At 44.5% G+C, this 15,101-nt stretch overlaps 1 protein-coding gene across 7 annotated transcripts in view; it reads right to left on the reverse strand.

Annotated features, from left to right (window-relative positions):
- Nucleotides 1-579: 579 nt before the first annotated feature.
- Nucleotides 580-15,101, reverse strand: part of SLC9A7 (solute carrier family 9 member A7) — a 167,426-nt gene continuing 152,904 nt past the window's right edge. For 3 of the 7 annotated variants that reach the window (XM_009234775.3, XM_054544154.2, XM_054544153.2), the window contains 2 exons: nucleotides 14,438-14,543; nucleotides 580-8,370 (listed from right to left, as the gene is read on the reverse strand). In XM_009234775.3, the coding sequence (XP_009233050.1) occupies nucleotides 8,119-8,370; nucleotides 14,438-14,543 (358 nt within the window). In that variant the 3' untranslated portion in view covers nucleotides 580-8,118. The remainder of the gene's footprint in view (nucleotides 8,371-14,437; nucleotides 14,544-15,101) is intronic. The other 4 variants (XM_009234778.3, XM_009234779.3, XM_009234776.3 and 1 more) reach the window with 4 other exon arrangements.

The following is a 15,101-nucleotide window of genomic DNA, read 5'->3' on the forward strand; positions in this document are numbered from 1 at the left end:
GCCTCAGTCTCCCAAATAGCTGGGACTACAGGTGCATGCCACCATGCCTGGCTAATTTTTGTATTTTTAGTAGAGACAGGGTTTCACCATGTTGGCCAGGCTGGTCCTGAACTCTTGACCTCAGGTAATCCACCCACCTCGGCCTCCCAAAGTGCTGGGATTACAGGTGTGAGCCACTGCGCCCAGCCCTATTTTAAAACTGAATTTCTTCAAGCATCTAAATCAGAGGCTTGCAGAAACTTTTTCTGTTAAGGCCCAGGTAGTAAATAGTTTACTTTTTATGGGCCATATGATCTCTGTTGCAACTCCTCAGCTTTGTCACTGTAGCAGGAAAGCAGCCACAGACAGTAAGCAAATGAATGAGCCTAGTCATGCCAATAAAACTTTATTTACAAAAAAAGGCAGTGGGCTGGACTTGGTTCAGGGGCCAGCTGTAGTTTGCCAACCCCAGGCCTAAAGAAAGCTGGAGAGGAATAGCTTACACCCAGAAAAGAACCTCTCAGTGAGGGAAACAGACTAAGAATAGTATCGCACTACAGCCTTCTACCAACAGATGATACTTTAAAATACAAAACAAAATTAGCTCAGCCAGTTAGTTGTTTTATTTTGAGTTTTGTTTAAAAAAAAAAAGAAAAGCTTTGAGAAAATGTGTTAAATGTCAGTAAAGGGCAGGAACACACATGGCTAGCTTTACAATAGCAATCTAAACATACACAAAGGCAAACATTGAGTAAAATGCTAGGGAAAGACGGCACTTTGGGGGCCTACTGCAGTTTTCCTTATTGCACATAAAGGTTGTGGATAACTCCAAGTCTTTAATTTTTCACAGTTATACTTTAATGTCATTTTATATAACGTTTATTTATATAACATACTATAATGTTAATTTTATAAAACCACCAGTTTGCTACTGTTGAATGGAAATAGAAGACAAAATTCTCCCCAATTACACTATGTAAGCTCTCTATAAAAAGTTCCCTAGAAGGTCACATCATTCCATGTTAAATTCGTCCTATTCTATTTTAAAAGTTGCTTTTCAGCTATTAAATGAATCTTGATGGCCTTCTCATTTAACCATTTTCATGGACACAGTGCAACTTTCCAAGTAAAAAGTACCAGATGTATTTTATGTGAAAAACAAAAGGACAACTTAGGAGGAGCTGGCCCTACTATGAAGTCACACTTTGAACGATCAATTTCAGTGGTAAATTCCCAATCCATAGACTTAACACCCACACAACTGAAAATCATCCCTCTGCTTCTCCAAAGCCCACAATTGGAATAATCACAACACAAGTCAGCCCCTAAATGTCCATGCGGTTAAGTCATCCAGTAACACCTGAATTGTAGCCTTTTTTAAGTGCTTGAGACAGCAGATGTTGAGGTTTCCATGCTGTTTACAAGTCCTTTTCTATCTGAGTTCCTCCAACATATACAGGCCCAGACAATTTTCCACTGGCCAAGAGCTGACTGTGACATTTGGTGATTCTGTTAAGCCTTTTGAAAGGTGGTCATCAGAAGGAGAAGGTGACTTCTGCTGTGTGCTCTCATGTCTGCTTTGGACCTTTTCAAAGGGCAGCACAGCAGGCAGCCCTTCCTTCTCATCTTCTCCAAGGCTCAGGTAGCAGAAAACCGGCTGCTTGTGTGTTCCATATGGGCCATGACTATAGTATACCCTGCTTACAAAAATAAGACTAACATCAAAAACTTTGGTTTTGCTCTTTACAATTTTTGCTAGCACTGGGTGACAAGATGTGTTTAATTTTTAAAAAATGTCTATGAAAATTGACACTGGAAAAATTGTTTATCTCTAGGTCTTGTTTTGAAAGGATTGTTGATGAGTCTACTTGCTTTTCCTAGTTAAGACACTAGCAATGGTTTCTACAGTATTTCTCTATATGTTGTTTTCGGGTTTTAGAAAGGGGGATGATCTTTTCAGGTATCAAAGTGGTAAAAGCAGTATTCAGATGGGTTGTTTCTAAACTACAACTCTTGGCCACTAGATTCCTTTGACTTAACTGTATCAGAATGTAGCAGCCGACACTGGCAATCCAGAGTGTCAGTTAAAGAACAACAGAAGAGATCAGTAGCAGCCGACACTGGCAATCCAGAGTGTCAGTTAAAGAACAACAGAAGAGATCAGAACTCAATGATACCAGTCTAATGTATATGAAAGACTTGTTCCTGAACTAATTAATCTATAGAATCAACATCAAAAGGCAGACAAGAAACTTGTCAAGTTCCCCACTTTTGAAGTGGAATAAGAAGTCATATACTTGTGAGATCAGCAGGCTGACTTTCTAGCAGCCCTCATTGCAGATAATCTTTCACAACAGATGGTAAAATCAGCTTTCTGATACACTCTTAGAACTCACAACGGGTGCACAGTAGGTTTCCAAGTGGGTGATTTTCACCTCTGATGAGATGCTCTAACACCCTGCCACTGTTTTTCCCCCTAAGTGCATCAGTGGTGTTTCTACATTTGGAAATCACTTGTTCACATTAAACATCTGGTATGATTACATTAACTTCCACTGCAGACAAGGACAGGGAGAGATAGGATGACGGGATGACGTCAAACAGACCAACAGACCTCTATTTTGGAAGGAACTGTTAGTTCTTTGTCCTAGACCGAATCGTTCATGGATAGCTGAGATACCCTTTTGCATGTTTTCTAAAGAGATTCCATTTGTCAGCCAAACCACAGAGGACATTTTCGGGTCTAGAGAACACAGCCTGAAGAGATCCTTGCTGTTTGCTTGATGAAACATTTGATGTCGCAGTGTGATTTCTGCCTTCCAGGCATCAATGCTTATTTGTCTGATCACCCCAGTAACCACCCTGGATGCTCGGATCCATATGCCCTTCCTGTGTTTGTTTCCTAGGAAGAAATGTGGCCTTGTTTAAATTCCAAATTTTCTTCTCTAGGAGAGAAAGTTCAGGTTTCTGGTAGTTCTCAAAAAGTGTACTAAAAGGAATGGCAGCTTTCATCTTCTCTCCGTCAGGGCTATACAAAAGTGTGCATCTCCTTAATTACCTGCTACGGAAACCACCACCATCACCATGTGACAGCAAAGGACCACAACCTTCTACTTTGCTCCAGCAGTAAACGGGCCCACCCACCCTTATTCTGAGGAATCCAGTGTGGACTCAGGCATGAGGATAGGTGAAGGAAAAGAAAATCTGACTCCAGAAGGGACTATTAATTTAATTCCAGGTGAAATTAAAAAAAAAAAAAAAAAACAGCTTCCCAGAAACCTTCATGCTTGATTAGTCAGCAGCTCAGTTAAGACAATACCTTCCCTTTATTCCCCACAAGTGGGAACCAAGATGACAAGTTTTTAATTCTCCCCATACATACCCCAAGTCACCCTTCTCTTTCCTTGAAGGCTCCAAGGTTTTCGTGATCTTTTCAGCTGTACTTTATGGAGTATGTTCTTGAGTTCTGCAAAGATTAGCATCAAACTCTCTCACAGCTGCCCTGTCTGTATTATTGATCAATACTCAGTTCGTTTCACATGACTAACAATTTAAAAAAACACCTTCATCTGCTAGGCCATTCTTTAAAATCAGATTCCAATTAGGGTCTGCTGCGAGCTCTAGACAAAAGGCTCTTGTCAATCCTGGCTGCACATCAAGAACACTCCTGAGGTTCCAAACAAAGCATGGATTCCAGGTCCCACCTGAAGCTACTGAATCTGAATCTCTGAGGGGAGGGCCCTTGCACTGATTTAAAAACAAAAACTGGCCAGATGATCCTAATTCACAGCCAGGGTTGAGAACCTCTGCTCTAGAACATCGGACTCTGCTGAACTGTCATCCCCACCAACCCAGAACAAATACGTGTATAAGATGACTTGGGTTTACTCTCTTGGAAGAACTTTGTTTAGTTGGATGTACCATTACTTAGCAGTTTCAATCTGATCTTATGCCAGACTGGCAGCAGATAGTTGGCCTTGTGTTGAATGATGCCTGACACGGCATAGGCAAAATGCTTCTAGATGTGGAACCACCTGACGAATGGATTCACATTCCCAGGACCCCTGGTAAGGTCAGGGTTATTCTCCACATCTTACAAACAAAAATTAGGACCAAAGGTCAAAAATTAGGACCAAAGTGCCTTACTCTGATTCACCAAATATTTGTAATCAAATAAGGACTTAGAACACTGGAAAGCAGTTCTGATTCCAAATGGCTGACAGCTCGGGGTTAGTCACAAAGGCAAGAAAGGGAGACCAGCCTGCATTTCCAGCTTCCTAACACACAAAGAAAGGCCGGGGTAGGGTTACTGGGCAAATGCTACAACTAGGTTCTGGGCCCTCTCTTCCCTGGGTAGGCCTTCTGGGTGGGCCTCCTGCCCTATACAAACCATCCCCAACCCACCTTGTTTACATTGAAACTACACTGTTGTAGACAGCAATTCAGGGAAGAGGACAAGCCATAATTAGGACTTCCTCCCTGTTTCCCCTGTCATCTCCACACAGGAAAACCCTGATGGGAAGCCCGCCCCTCTAGTTTTGGTCTTGGCAATCTACATTTCCTTGTATGTGAGTAGATCAGAATCAAATGTTTGCAATGAAGACTACAAGACCCTTTGGGGATAAACACAACACTCTATGAATTGAACTAAGACTAAGAAGGGAAACTGGGTGGTTATTTTTCTTCCCTAAGAGAGTCATTTCTTGTAATCTTGTAAAAGCTTTCTAAAAAAAACCAAAATAATGGCCAGGGGCGGTGGCTCACGCCTGTAATCCCAGCACTTTGGGAGGCAGAGGCGAGTGGATCACAAGGTCAGCAGATCGAGACCAACATGGTGAAACTCTGTCTCTACTAAAAATACAAAAAAATTAGCTGGGTGTGGTGGCATGAGCCTGTAATCCCAGCTACTCGGGAGGCTGAGGTAGGAGAATCGCTTGAACCCAGGAGGTGGAGATTGCAGTGAGCCGAGGTCATGCCACTGCACTCCAGCTTGGGGGATAGAGCGAGACTCCATCTAAAAAAAACAAAACAAAAAACAAAACAAAACAAAACAAAACAACAACAACAACAACATAACAGCAAAGCCTTGAGGTGAACAAAGAACCATCACCAGGGTGTGTCTGTTCATTTTTTCCCTCCAACATTAAGTAAGCAATATAAGATAAGCAAAGCTTTATAAAGACCCAACCAAAGACCCAAGCAGCCTATCTCTCCATCTCTGCAAAACAAAAACAAAAATGAAAACAAAACAAGCCTTGCCTTTTAGATTTATATGGCATGACTGGTCATTACTAAGATAGCTCTGCTAAATAAAAAATCCTGTGCTGGTTCTGGACTCCAGCACATATATAATACAGGTCTCTGCCAGGCCTGGTAGCTGCTGTCTGCAACCTCACCCCAGGATATAAGAATTTCCCTTCCAGGGGCTATGAAAGCTCTTTCTCTGGCTGTGGGGTGTAGGTCTTATTCTTAAGTCCTTCACTAGCCTAGTTGACCCTGAGGCCTCATGGGTTTGGGTAGGTTGTTTAGCATTTTTCAAACTTCCAAAGCCCATGGATGACCATAAAATCAAAATGGACTTTATTGTAGATAAAAAGGAAAGAGGAGAATAAAAATCATTCAACCGTATTTTTTTTTTTTTTTTTTTTTTTTGAGACAGGGTCTCATTCTGTTGCCCAGACTGGACTGCAGTGGCATGACCTCAGCTCACCACAACCTCTGCCTCTTGGGCTCAAGCAATCCTCCCACCTCAGCCTCCCAAGTAGCTGGAACTACAGGCATGTGCCACCATGCCTGGCTCATTTTTGTATTTCTGTAGAGACAGGGTTTTGCCATGTTGCCCAGTCTGGTCTTGAACTTCTGAGCTCAAGTGATCCTCCTGCCTCAGCCTCCCAAAGTGTTGGATTACAGGCATAAGCCACTGTGCCTGGTCTCAATTTTATTTTATTGAACCATATGAAATTGACACTCCTGTTTTTACAAAATGGTCGAATATCAGCAAACTGATATGGCTCAACCTAATTAAATACATATTTTCCTGATTTGCACAAATTATCAATTCAAACACAAAGTTGTGAAGCAATGTCTTATTTTAAAATTAAGCATTAAACATGCGAATTGAGAAGATTAAATGACTGATTTCACTATGGGTGGACTAGACTGGGACACAATATTTTGTCTGCCATCATAAGAAAAACTGGCCAGTATGGTGAAACCCCGTCTCTACTAAAAATACAAAAAATTAGCCAGGCGTGGTGGCGCGTGCCTGTAATCCCAGCTACTCAGGAGGCTGAGGCAAGAGAATTGCTTGAACCCAGGAGGCGGAGGTTACAGTAAGCCGAGATCACGCCACTGCACTCCAGCCTGGGTGACACAGCGAGACTCCATCTCAAAAAAAAAAAAAAAGAAACAAAAAAAGAAAAACGCCCACATTATTGAAAGCATTTTTTAGAAATTGGGTTGCCAAAAATAAGCTAGCACTGAAGCACAGAGACATTAGGAGAAACTCAAACTTTTCCCGAGAGGTCTTTCTGTATTTCAGCACTACAGGTGTGGGCAGACAGAACAGCTCATCCAGAAAGAATCCAAACTGAAAACCTAACTTTCAAATCACACCCACACGTTAAGCTGGTGCAGCAGCCTCCCCAGATACAAGGAAAATGACCCTTCTCTGCATGGCACTCAGTGGTGTAAAGACACTCGGATTCTTAAGCTTATAGAAGACAGAACTTTCTAGTGGGCTGAAAATACTTAACGTTCCATTGTTTGCCCTCTGATTCCTCAGGTGGCCACTGAAATCTCATGCATTCGTCGGCTCAAAGTTTGGAATTCTACCCAGTCTTGAGACTACATCTTGTATTTCTTTGCAGTAATTTTTTTGCATTGAGATTTCTTTCCCTCTGAATTCTAGCCTGGTGCCTTGTAGGTTTCTTGCTGCCTTCCCTTTCCCAGATAATAGCATCCTACAAAATTTGGTGTTATTTCTAAACCCAGAGTAGATATTTCAGTCCTAGTGATTATTTCCCTAGGCTGTCAGCTCATATGGTAGCCCTCAAATGTTGAATGCTGGCCGGGTGCAGTGGCTCACACCTGTAATCCCAGCACTTTGGGAGGCCAAGGCAGGTGGATCACGAGGTCAGGAGTTTGACACCAGCCTGGCCAACATGGTGAAACCCCATCTCTACCAAAAATACAAAAAATTAGCTCGGCATGGTGGTGGGCACCTGTAATCCCAGCTACTCAGGAGGCTGAGGCAGGAGAATCACTTGAACCCGTGAGGCAGAGGTTGCAGTGAGCCAAGACCACGCCACTGCACTCCAGCCTGGGCGACAGAGTGAAACACCATCTCAAAAAAAAAAAAAAAGTTGAATGCTTTTTGCAGTGATACCATCATCAGTTTCTAAATACCTCCTTTTCTCAGATTAATTAAAAAATAGAGTATAACACTATTTGCCTTTGGTTTTAAACGTTTCATAACTACTTCTTTATGGATATAGCCAGAGAAGGAACTATAATTCTTCGTTCCATGTTGAAATGTTCATGGATGTATTTTCAAATCTTCAGTCTAGAAAAAACACAGGCAGCATAAAGTCAGGAATCCTGATATGAGGTTGCAGTCAAGCAGCCTTCGTTGCCAGAGCCTCCAAATTGCTTTTTCATGTTTTCTGTCCCATTTAACACCAGTTTCTCATAATCCTTGGAGTTCCGATCTCAATTGCCTTCCTTCTCTTTAACTTGATATTTCTATGGTCTGCTTGACTTGCACTGCTGTGTACTGAGATGCAGCCTCTCATGGGAGGAATCCCCCCACCCAGCACCTGCCTCGCCTTGTTCAGATACTGCAGGTGAATGAATTAGGAGACCATTAAAGCATGCTATTTGTTTTGTTTAACTCTGAAACAGCGCACTACTATGTGAAAAAAGTGGGAATAGGTCTACGTTTGTCTGAATTTAGAGACACTTTTGCCTCACCATCTGCATTGTGAGTTAAATTTTAAGTGTTACGATAGCTTCAGACCCCAATAAAATAGAAGAGTTAGTTCAATCTAGTCACTGCCCCACCTCAAACAACACTAGGGCTTGCAGCTGTCCTCACCCCATCGGGAGCCTACCCCATCGCGCCAGGGCTTGGGGGGAAAGTCAAGCATTATCTTCCAGAGGAAACACTAGGCGGGTGCCCCGGCTCGAAACCTTCTGGTCCCCCATTCCCAGGTCTCGCTCCAGCACTTCCTCCGAGCTGCTCTTCGTTCTCCGGCTGCCCTCCAGACTTGTGGAGGCGGTGTGCGAACTTGAGGAGCCATTTGCAGTCACTGTGCTGTCCCCGTAGGTCAATGTCAGGTCGCCTTCAGTCAGGATGAAATCAGAGTCTTCCTCTCTCAGTGGCTCTTGGTTCTGAAAAGTGCAACCAACAACAACAACAAAAATGAGAGACTGATATCTTCCAGGTTTGGCACCAACCTCAATCCCAATCCCAACTCCTCATCTGAAAACTGGGGATTATGAAACTTGCCTGCCTTTAGCCTCTAGCGTGGTAACTGGATGTAAACTGTAGAGGGCCAGGCACAGTTGCCAGGACTAGGACTTAGAATACTAGAAAACAGTTCCTGATTTCAATGTCTGACAGCTTGGGGTTAGTGAAAAAGGGAAGAAAGGGAGACCAGCCTGGATTTCCAGCTTCCCAATCAACACACAAAGCAAGGCCAGAGTAGGGTAATTGGGCAAACGTTGCAAATAGGTTTCAGGTACTGTCTTCTCTGGGTAGGCATTCTGGGTGGGTCTCCTGCCCTATACAAACCGTCTCCAACCCGTCTTGTTTACATTGGAACTACTCTTTGTCGTAGACAGCAATTCAGGGAAGAGGACAAGCCACAATTAGGATTTCCTCCCTGTTTCCCCTGTCATCTCCCCACAGGAAAACCCTGATAGGAAGCCCACCCGCCACATCCTCAGGTGGATGAATCAAATGATCGAGGGAGAGCAAAGTTGCAACCACTTGAACTATCAGATGGTAGCGAGAGTGTCGGAGGCGGCATGAGGTCAGACAGGACCTTCTTCCTCCAATAGATTTAACCAACAAAACGAGGGGAGGGCCACAACCCAGCTCCCCCGCTGCATTGAGGCCTATTGAGTACTGTGCACTGCCTTCTGGAAGGGCAAACACAGTGTCAAATACGCTGGGTAAACTGATTTTTTCTCTCCTGTTTCCCACCAACCCTTCAAAGTTCATCTGAAGTCCTGCATCCTCTTATGAGACAGAGCCTCCAGGGCGCCGAACTGGCCTCTCTGACCCCCTCAGGGCCCCCGCGCAGTCACACTGCCCAAGGCCATGGGCAGATTCCCCCAGATCAGCCCCATCTAGATGACAAACGCCAAAGGGCAGTGACCTCCTTCTCCACGCCTTGGCACCTTCCTCAATGGTGCTTACCTCACAGTAGGTGCTAAGTGAATGCCAGGTAAATGCACCAGCTAGGGAAGATTCATGGGTTGAGTTTCCTCTCCCAGACTTATTTCTGTGCACTCACTGGCAACAATCACATACTTGTTTTCTGCATTCTCAGTGATGTCAACTTCCCTACACACAGTCTACACTGTGACTCCACTTAACTAATGCTTCAGCATTTTTGACAGGCAAGGACGCAGCTCCTCTCACTTGCTGCTTCAAATCCTCACTGGAATGGTGCAAATGCCCAATGAGATAAAAGTCCTGTATTCAGGCACATGCTCAGAGCACAGTTCTAAAACTTGCTTTAAACTCCCAAATTTCCTCCTCTTTACCAGTGTTTAGAAAGTCCCGAAACTCAATCTGCTTTACAGTAGCCTTCTTTCTTTCTTTTTCTTTTTCTTTTTTGAGATGGAGTTTCACTCTTGCCACCCAGGCTGGAGTGCAATGGTGCAATCTTGGCTCTCTGCAACCTCCGCCTCCCAGGTTCAAACAACTCTCCTGCCTCAGCCTCCTGAGTAGCTGTGATTACAGGTGCCCGCCATCATGCCCAGATAATTTTTGTATTTTTAGTAGAGATGGAGTTTCACCACGTTGGTCAGGCTAGTCTCAAACTCCTGACCTCAGGTGATCCTCCCGCCTCAGCCTCCCAAAGTGCTGGCATTACAGGCGTGAGTCACTGCACCCAGGCAGTAGCTTATGTCTCCCATCCGAATTTCCAACTCCCGGGGAGTTCACCTTCCCTGTCTCGGCACATCTCAATTCTCCCATTCATACATGTGCTACATAATGATTTTGTTCATCTCTGTCAAAATCTCTCTGCCAGGGCTCTTGGCTCCCAGTTTTCAGGGAAATGGTCCTGGCACATATTTTACTGCTTCAAGGTTTGGAGCCATGGAAGGACAGAGGCAAACGCAGGATAACTGCAGGTGAGGGTAATTCTGCAAATGAAGGAAAGCCCACCACAGCACCACAGAGGAAACCCTGGGCATGAACTGTGATGTGGTCCGCTTTCACTCCTTGCAGAGGGAAGCAGGGCCTAAATTAACTGACAGGAGAAAACAAGACTGGATGTCAACCCATTGCATTTGCGAAACTCCCAAGCCCAGACATGGTACTCAAGGAAAGGTCATTCAGAAACAAGGCCATAGTAAAACCCATGGAGGCTGGGCGCGGTGGCTCACGCCTGTAATCCCAGCACTTTGGGAGGCCAAGGAGGGTGGATCACGAGGTCAGGGGTTCGAGACCTGCCTGGCCAACATGGTGAAACCCCATCTCTATTAAAAATACAAAAATTAGCCGGGTGTGGTGGTGGGCACCTGTAATTCCAGCTACTCAGGAGGCTGAGGCAGGAGAATTGCTTGAATTGGGGAGGCAGAGGTTGCCGCAAGCCGAGATTGCAGCACTGTACTCCTACCTGGGTGACAGAGCAAGACTCTGTCTTTAAAAAAACAAAACAAAACAAAACAAAAAAACACCCATGGAGAGGCCAGGCATGGTGGCTGACATCTGTAATCCCAGTACTTTGGGAGGCCGAGGCGAGCGGATCACTTGAGGTCAGGAATTTGAGACCAGCCTGCGCAACATGGTGAAACCATGTCTCTACAAAAAATACAAAAATTAGCCGGGCATAGTGGCACGCAGCTGTAATCCCAGCTACTCGGGAGGCTGAGGCACGAGAATCGCTTGAACCCGGGAGGCAGAGGTTGCAGTGGGTCAAGATGATACCACTGCACTGCAGCCTGGGCGAGAGAGCAAGACGGTCTCAAAAAACAAACAACCCATGGAGAGTGATTCTGACATCAAAGCCTAATAATGTTACATGCAGATGATAAAACTAACCTGCTCCCTTGAATTCTAGATGATAGGATCGACACAAGTTTGTTTTGTTACGCTGAAGGTCTATATAATCATGTAACTAGCTGTGCAATTAAGTCTGCTATGAAAATGCAGTGAAAACACCTGCAAACAACAGTGTGTGGGGATGTGTGCATTTTAAATAACCAGAGGTCATTTTCAAAAGTGAAAGAACATTGTCAGGAAGCTGGATACCACACCTAATGGTTTAACGTTAGTGGAAATAATGACTAATGAACATCTTAGAAATCTCCAAATAAAGTTGGCAAAGTAGAAAACACCTTTTAGATGGTGGGTAAGAACCATGCAACAGGTGTCAAAATCTACGAGAACTGCCCAGTCTGAGACCCTCACCAGGCACTAAACTTTGCAGTGAGCCCCTTCACCTCTGTCAGTTTTGGGTTCCTCCACTGATAATTTTGAAGAGACCCTTTGCTCCCACTGTCTCAGCAGCAGGCCCCACCATGTCTGGAGCTGGCTGAGACCCTAGGCAGGACTCCGGCTCAAAGCAGCAGCAGCAGCAGGACTGAGGGTGATTCTCACTAGAAGCCCAAGTCACTCAGTCTTAGGTTGGCTGTGGGGAGTCACAGCTGAAACATGACCCCCAGAAGCAAACTTGGAGTGGTCCCTTGAACTGCTGGGAGAAGCACTTGAAATTGATGCAATTGTAAGCTTACTGAGTTTATGCCGAGTTCAAACTAGTCCAGATATTCCTAACCTATGAGCAAGGGACTGGTTAGTAAGCTTCAGATTAGATAAGGTTTTTATAAAGTTTTAATAGTGGATTTGTTGTTTTACTATTACATAGACATGAAAAGTGATCCTTATTAAAACCCCATTAAGATGGAAAGTTTTACAAAGTGTTTAGAAGAGACTAGAGTTAGAAGACAAATTTATATATATAAACCGAGTGAAACTTAAGATCAGAAAGTGTAATCACAGTTGGGGCTTCATTAGTGGGAGAAGTGGAGATGCCGTCAGCACCCTTTGTCTCCGATGATGTATGTAAAGGGCCCCTACTACCACTTTAGACAGCGGGCCAAACTGAGCAAACCATTCAGCATTCAGCACAAGACAGCTTTTCTTAAGTAAGCCAGTAGCAGGATGAGAAATTACAAAACAAAGTTTTTAATCTATTGGCTTGTGTCCTTCTAACCTAACAGGTAACTAGCATTATTATTTAGGCTGATAGATATTACATTTAAAACTTACCACAAGCACTAGACATCACTTCACAAACTGGGAGCAGTTCTACGGAAATGGTGTTCTCACCATCCTACATATTTCTTTTTGTCATTTAAAACCAGTTTATCACAGGTGGCACAGGAATTTCATTTTTATATGGGGAGGAGCCGTGGGTGTTGGAAGTTCAACTATCTTTAAGAGAAAGACACATGAACGCTACTGTCACATTTGGTGAAATTTCCAAGCAACGGCTGTGGCAGATCTACATTTTTACCAGGCAGAACCTGCTGTGAAGGGGGTGAAACCCAGTAGCCCAGCTGAGTTTCCAAGTGTAAAGTTCTGTCGCTGCCTACCAGGACTTTTCAATGGTCACCTTCCTCTGAGGGGGCCAAGGAGGGGTCCGAGGGCCTAGGGATGACAGACACACAGAGCTTACTCTCTGCAGCAGCGGGTTTAGGACACACGGTGACTTGGCAGTTGTCATCCCTGTTCTTGAAGGAAGAGCGTGCCATTTAAGGAGCTGCATCCTCCAATCTCGGCTGCTCTGATGTGGCTGCCTTTCTCTTCCGCCCCAGCGCCCCAGCGCCCCCACCTAGCTATGGTGTCCACATCCCTTTCCCCTCTGTACCACATGAATGTGCACTGCCTTTCCTAACCCTGCTACCCCTTGTTAGAACTTACCTGTTTAGGGCCGTTCTCTTTCAGATCTAGGCTTTGTGTTCTGCCTTCTCATCACCAATCAAGTAAACTGCAGGTTATTTGCTAAGAATGTGAAGACCTGCATGAGGGTCCCAGCTAATTACTAACTGTGGGCCCGGGGCCAACTCACATCCTCTCTGAGATGCACTTTCCTTCTCTGTAATGCTGCAGTACTCACTGATTCATGGTATGACTCAAAGAATGAACTTAGCCTTTGTGAACTCTAGGGCTGTACGCAAATTTTAGAAATTCTTTTCTTCTAGGGCATAATGACTGTGTTAGTGACAAGATGATTAGGATGGCCAAAGAGGGATGAAGGAAGGCCTTTGACCTCTCCTCTATTCCTTCCACGTGGGTAGCTACCTTGCTCTCTCTACCTCTCTGCCCTGTACCCTGCAACCCACACCAGGAGTTCAGGAGTCAGCCCTAAATCTAAGACGTCCACCAGTGTACATGTTCTTTTCATACTGTGCTGAGTCTATTTCTAGAATCTGAAAATGGAAAGAAAGGACCTAACCATATCAACATAAATAAACTATTTAGAAAAGGAATCCTTGCATGCTTTGTGGTTCAGTGTATCTTCATGTATTTCATCATTTAATGCTCCCAGCCAGCCTGTACTACTAGGCCCATTTTATAGATTAGAAAACTGAGATGTAGGCTGGGCACGGTGGCTCATGCCTGTAATCCCAGTACTTTGGGAGGCCGAGGCGGGTGGATCACGAGGTCAGGAGTTCAAGACCAGCCTGGCCAACATGGTGAAACCCTGTCTCTACTAAAAATACAAAAATTAGCCCGGTGTGGTGGCAGGCGCCTGTAATCCCAGCTACTCGGGAGGCTGAGGCAGAGAACTGCTTGAACCCGGGAGACAGAGGTTGCAGTGAGCCGAGATTGTACCACTGCACTCCAGCCTGGGTGACAAAGTGAGACTCCGTCTCAAAAAAAAAAAAAAAAAAAAGAGAGAAAGAACGGAGATGCAGAGCACATCTATGGCCTGTCAGGGGTTGCATTCCAATCCAGTGGCTCTGATTCCAAATCCAGTGTTCTTCTACTATACCACAGTGGCCGATGTTGGGGAATCCCATTACCCTGGTAAAAAGTTTCTCTATTACTATGCAAAATCTATAAACATATGTAAGATGGCCATTTCAAATCAGCTTATTAGAGAAGCAAAAATCTGTGGATTTGGAGGCATGAGTATGATGGTTTCTTCCTCCTATGTAAGACACTGCCCTGGCAATAGTGACCAGGACTCCAACCCTGATGTGCAGTACTTACATCATACACCTGGGGACTGGTCAGACATCGAGCTAGTAAGCCACACCAGGCGGGGAGCGTGGTGGTTAGTGGGGGACCGCTGTGTGTGAGGATGGGCTTCAGGTAACTTTAAAATGTGAATTAAGGAAAAATGTCTGCAAAGAAAACATATACACAACAAAATGTGCTTAAAAAATCGCCCGACATTCCACCCACAAAAACCTTCTTTTCCTCATTTTACTAGTACAATACACGAAATACTTGTAACATGCAACAGTTTGAATCAAAGAGTAAGATACGCCCTATCAGCCTTAAACAGTAACTGTTAACTCTCAGGTTGGTAATTCCCAATTTTCAGTTCAAACGTGTATTTGATTAATTAGAAATTAGATCCCCCTTCTCCTTTTGTCATGTTGAATGGAAGTTTTGGTTTCAATCAGCATTTCAACCTCTGACACACAACTGGCTCCAGGCCTTGGAAACAGGAGATAGTGTCCCTGGAGTGGGGAGTTGCAGCCCCTGTGTCCCCTCTGCTCTTGTTCTCTGCATGGATTCCTGTTAAAGCACTCTACCCAGAGGGCAGGTGGTGGAAATGTTGAAGTTGGACAGGACCTTAGAGGTAGCCTGGGGCTACTATAAAGGCAGAAACTGAGACTTGGCAACATGAAATGATTTCAGTAAGGTT

This window comes from Pongo abelii, chromosome X (genome assembly GCF_028885655.2).
Source record: "Pongo abelii isolate AG06213 chromosome X, NHGRI_mPonAbe1-v2.0_pri, whole genome shotgun sequence".
Lineage (NCBI taxonomy): Eukaryota > Metazoa > Chordata > Mammalia > Primates > Hominidae > Pongo > Pongo abelii.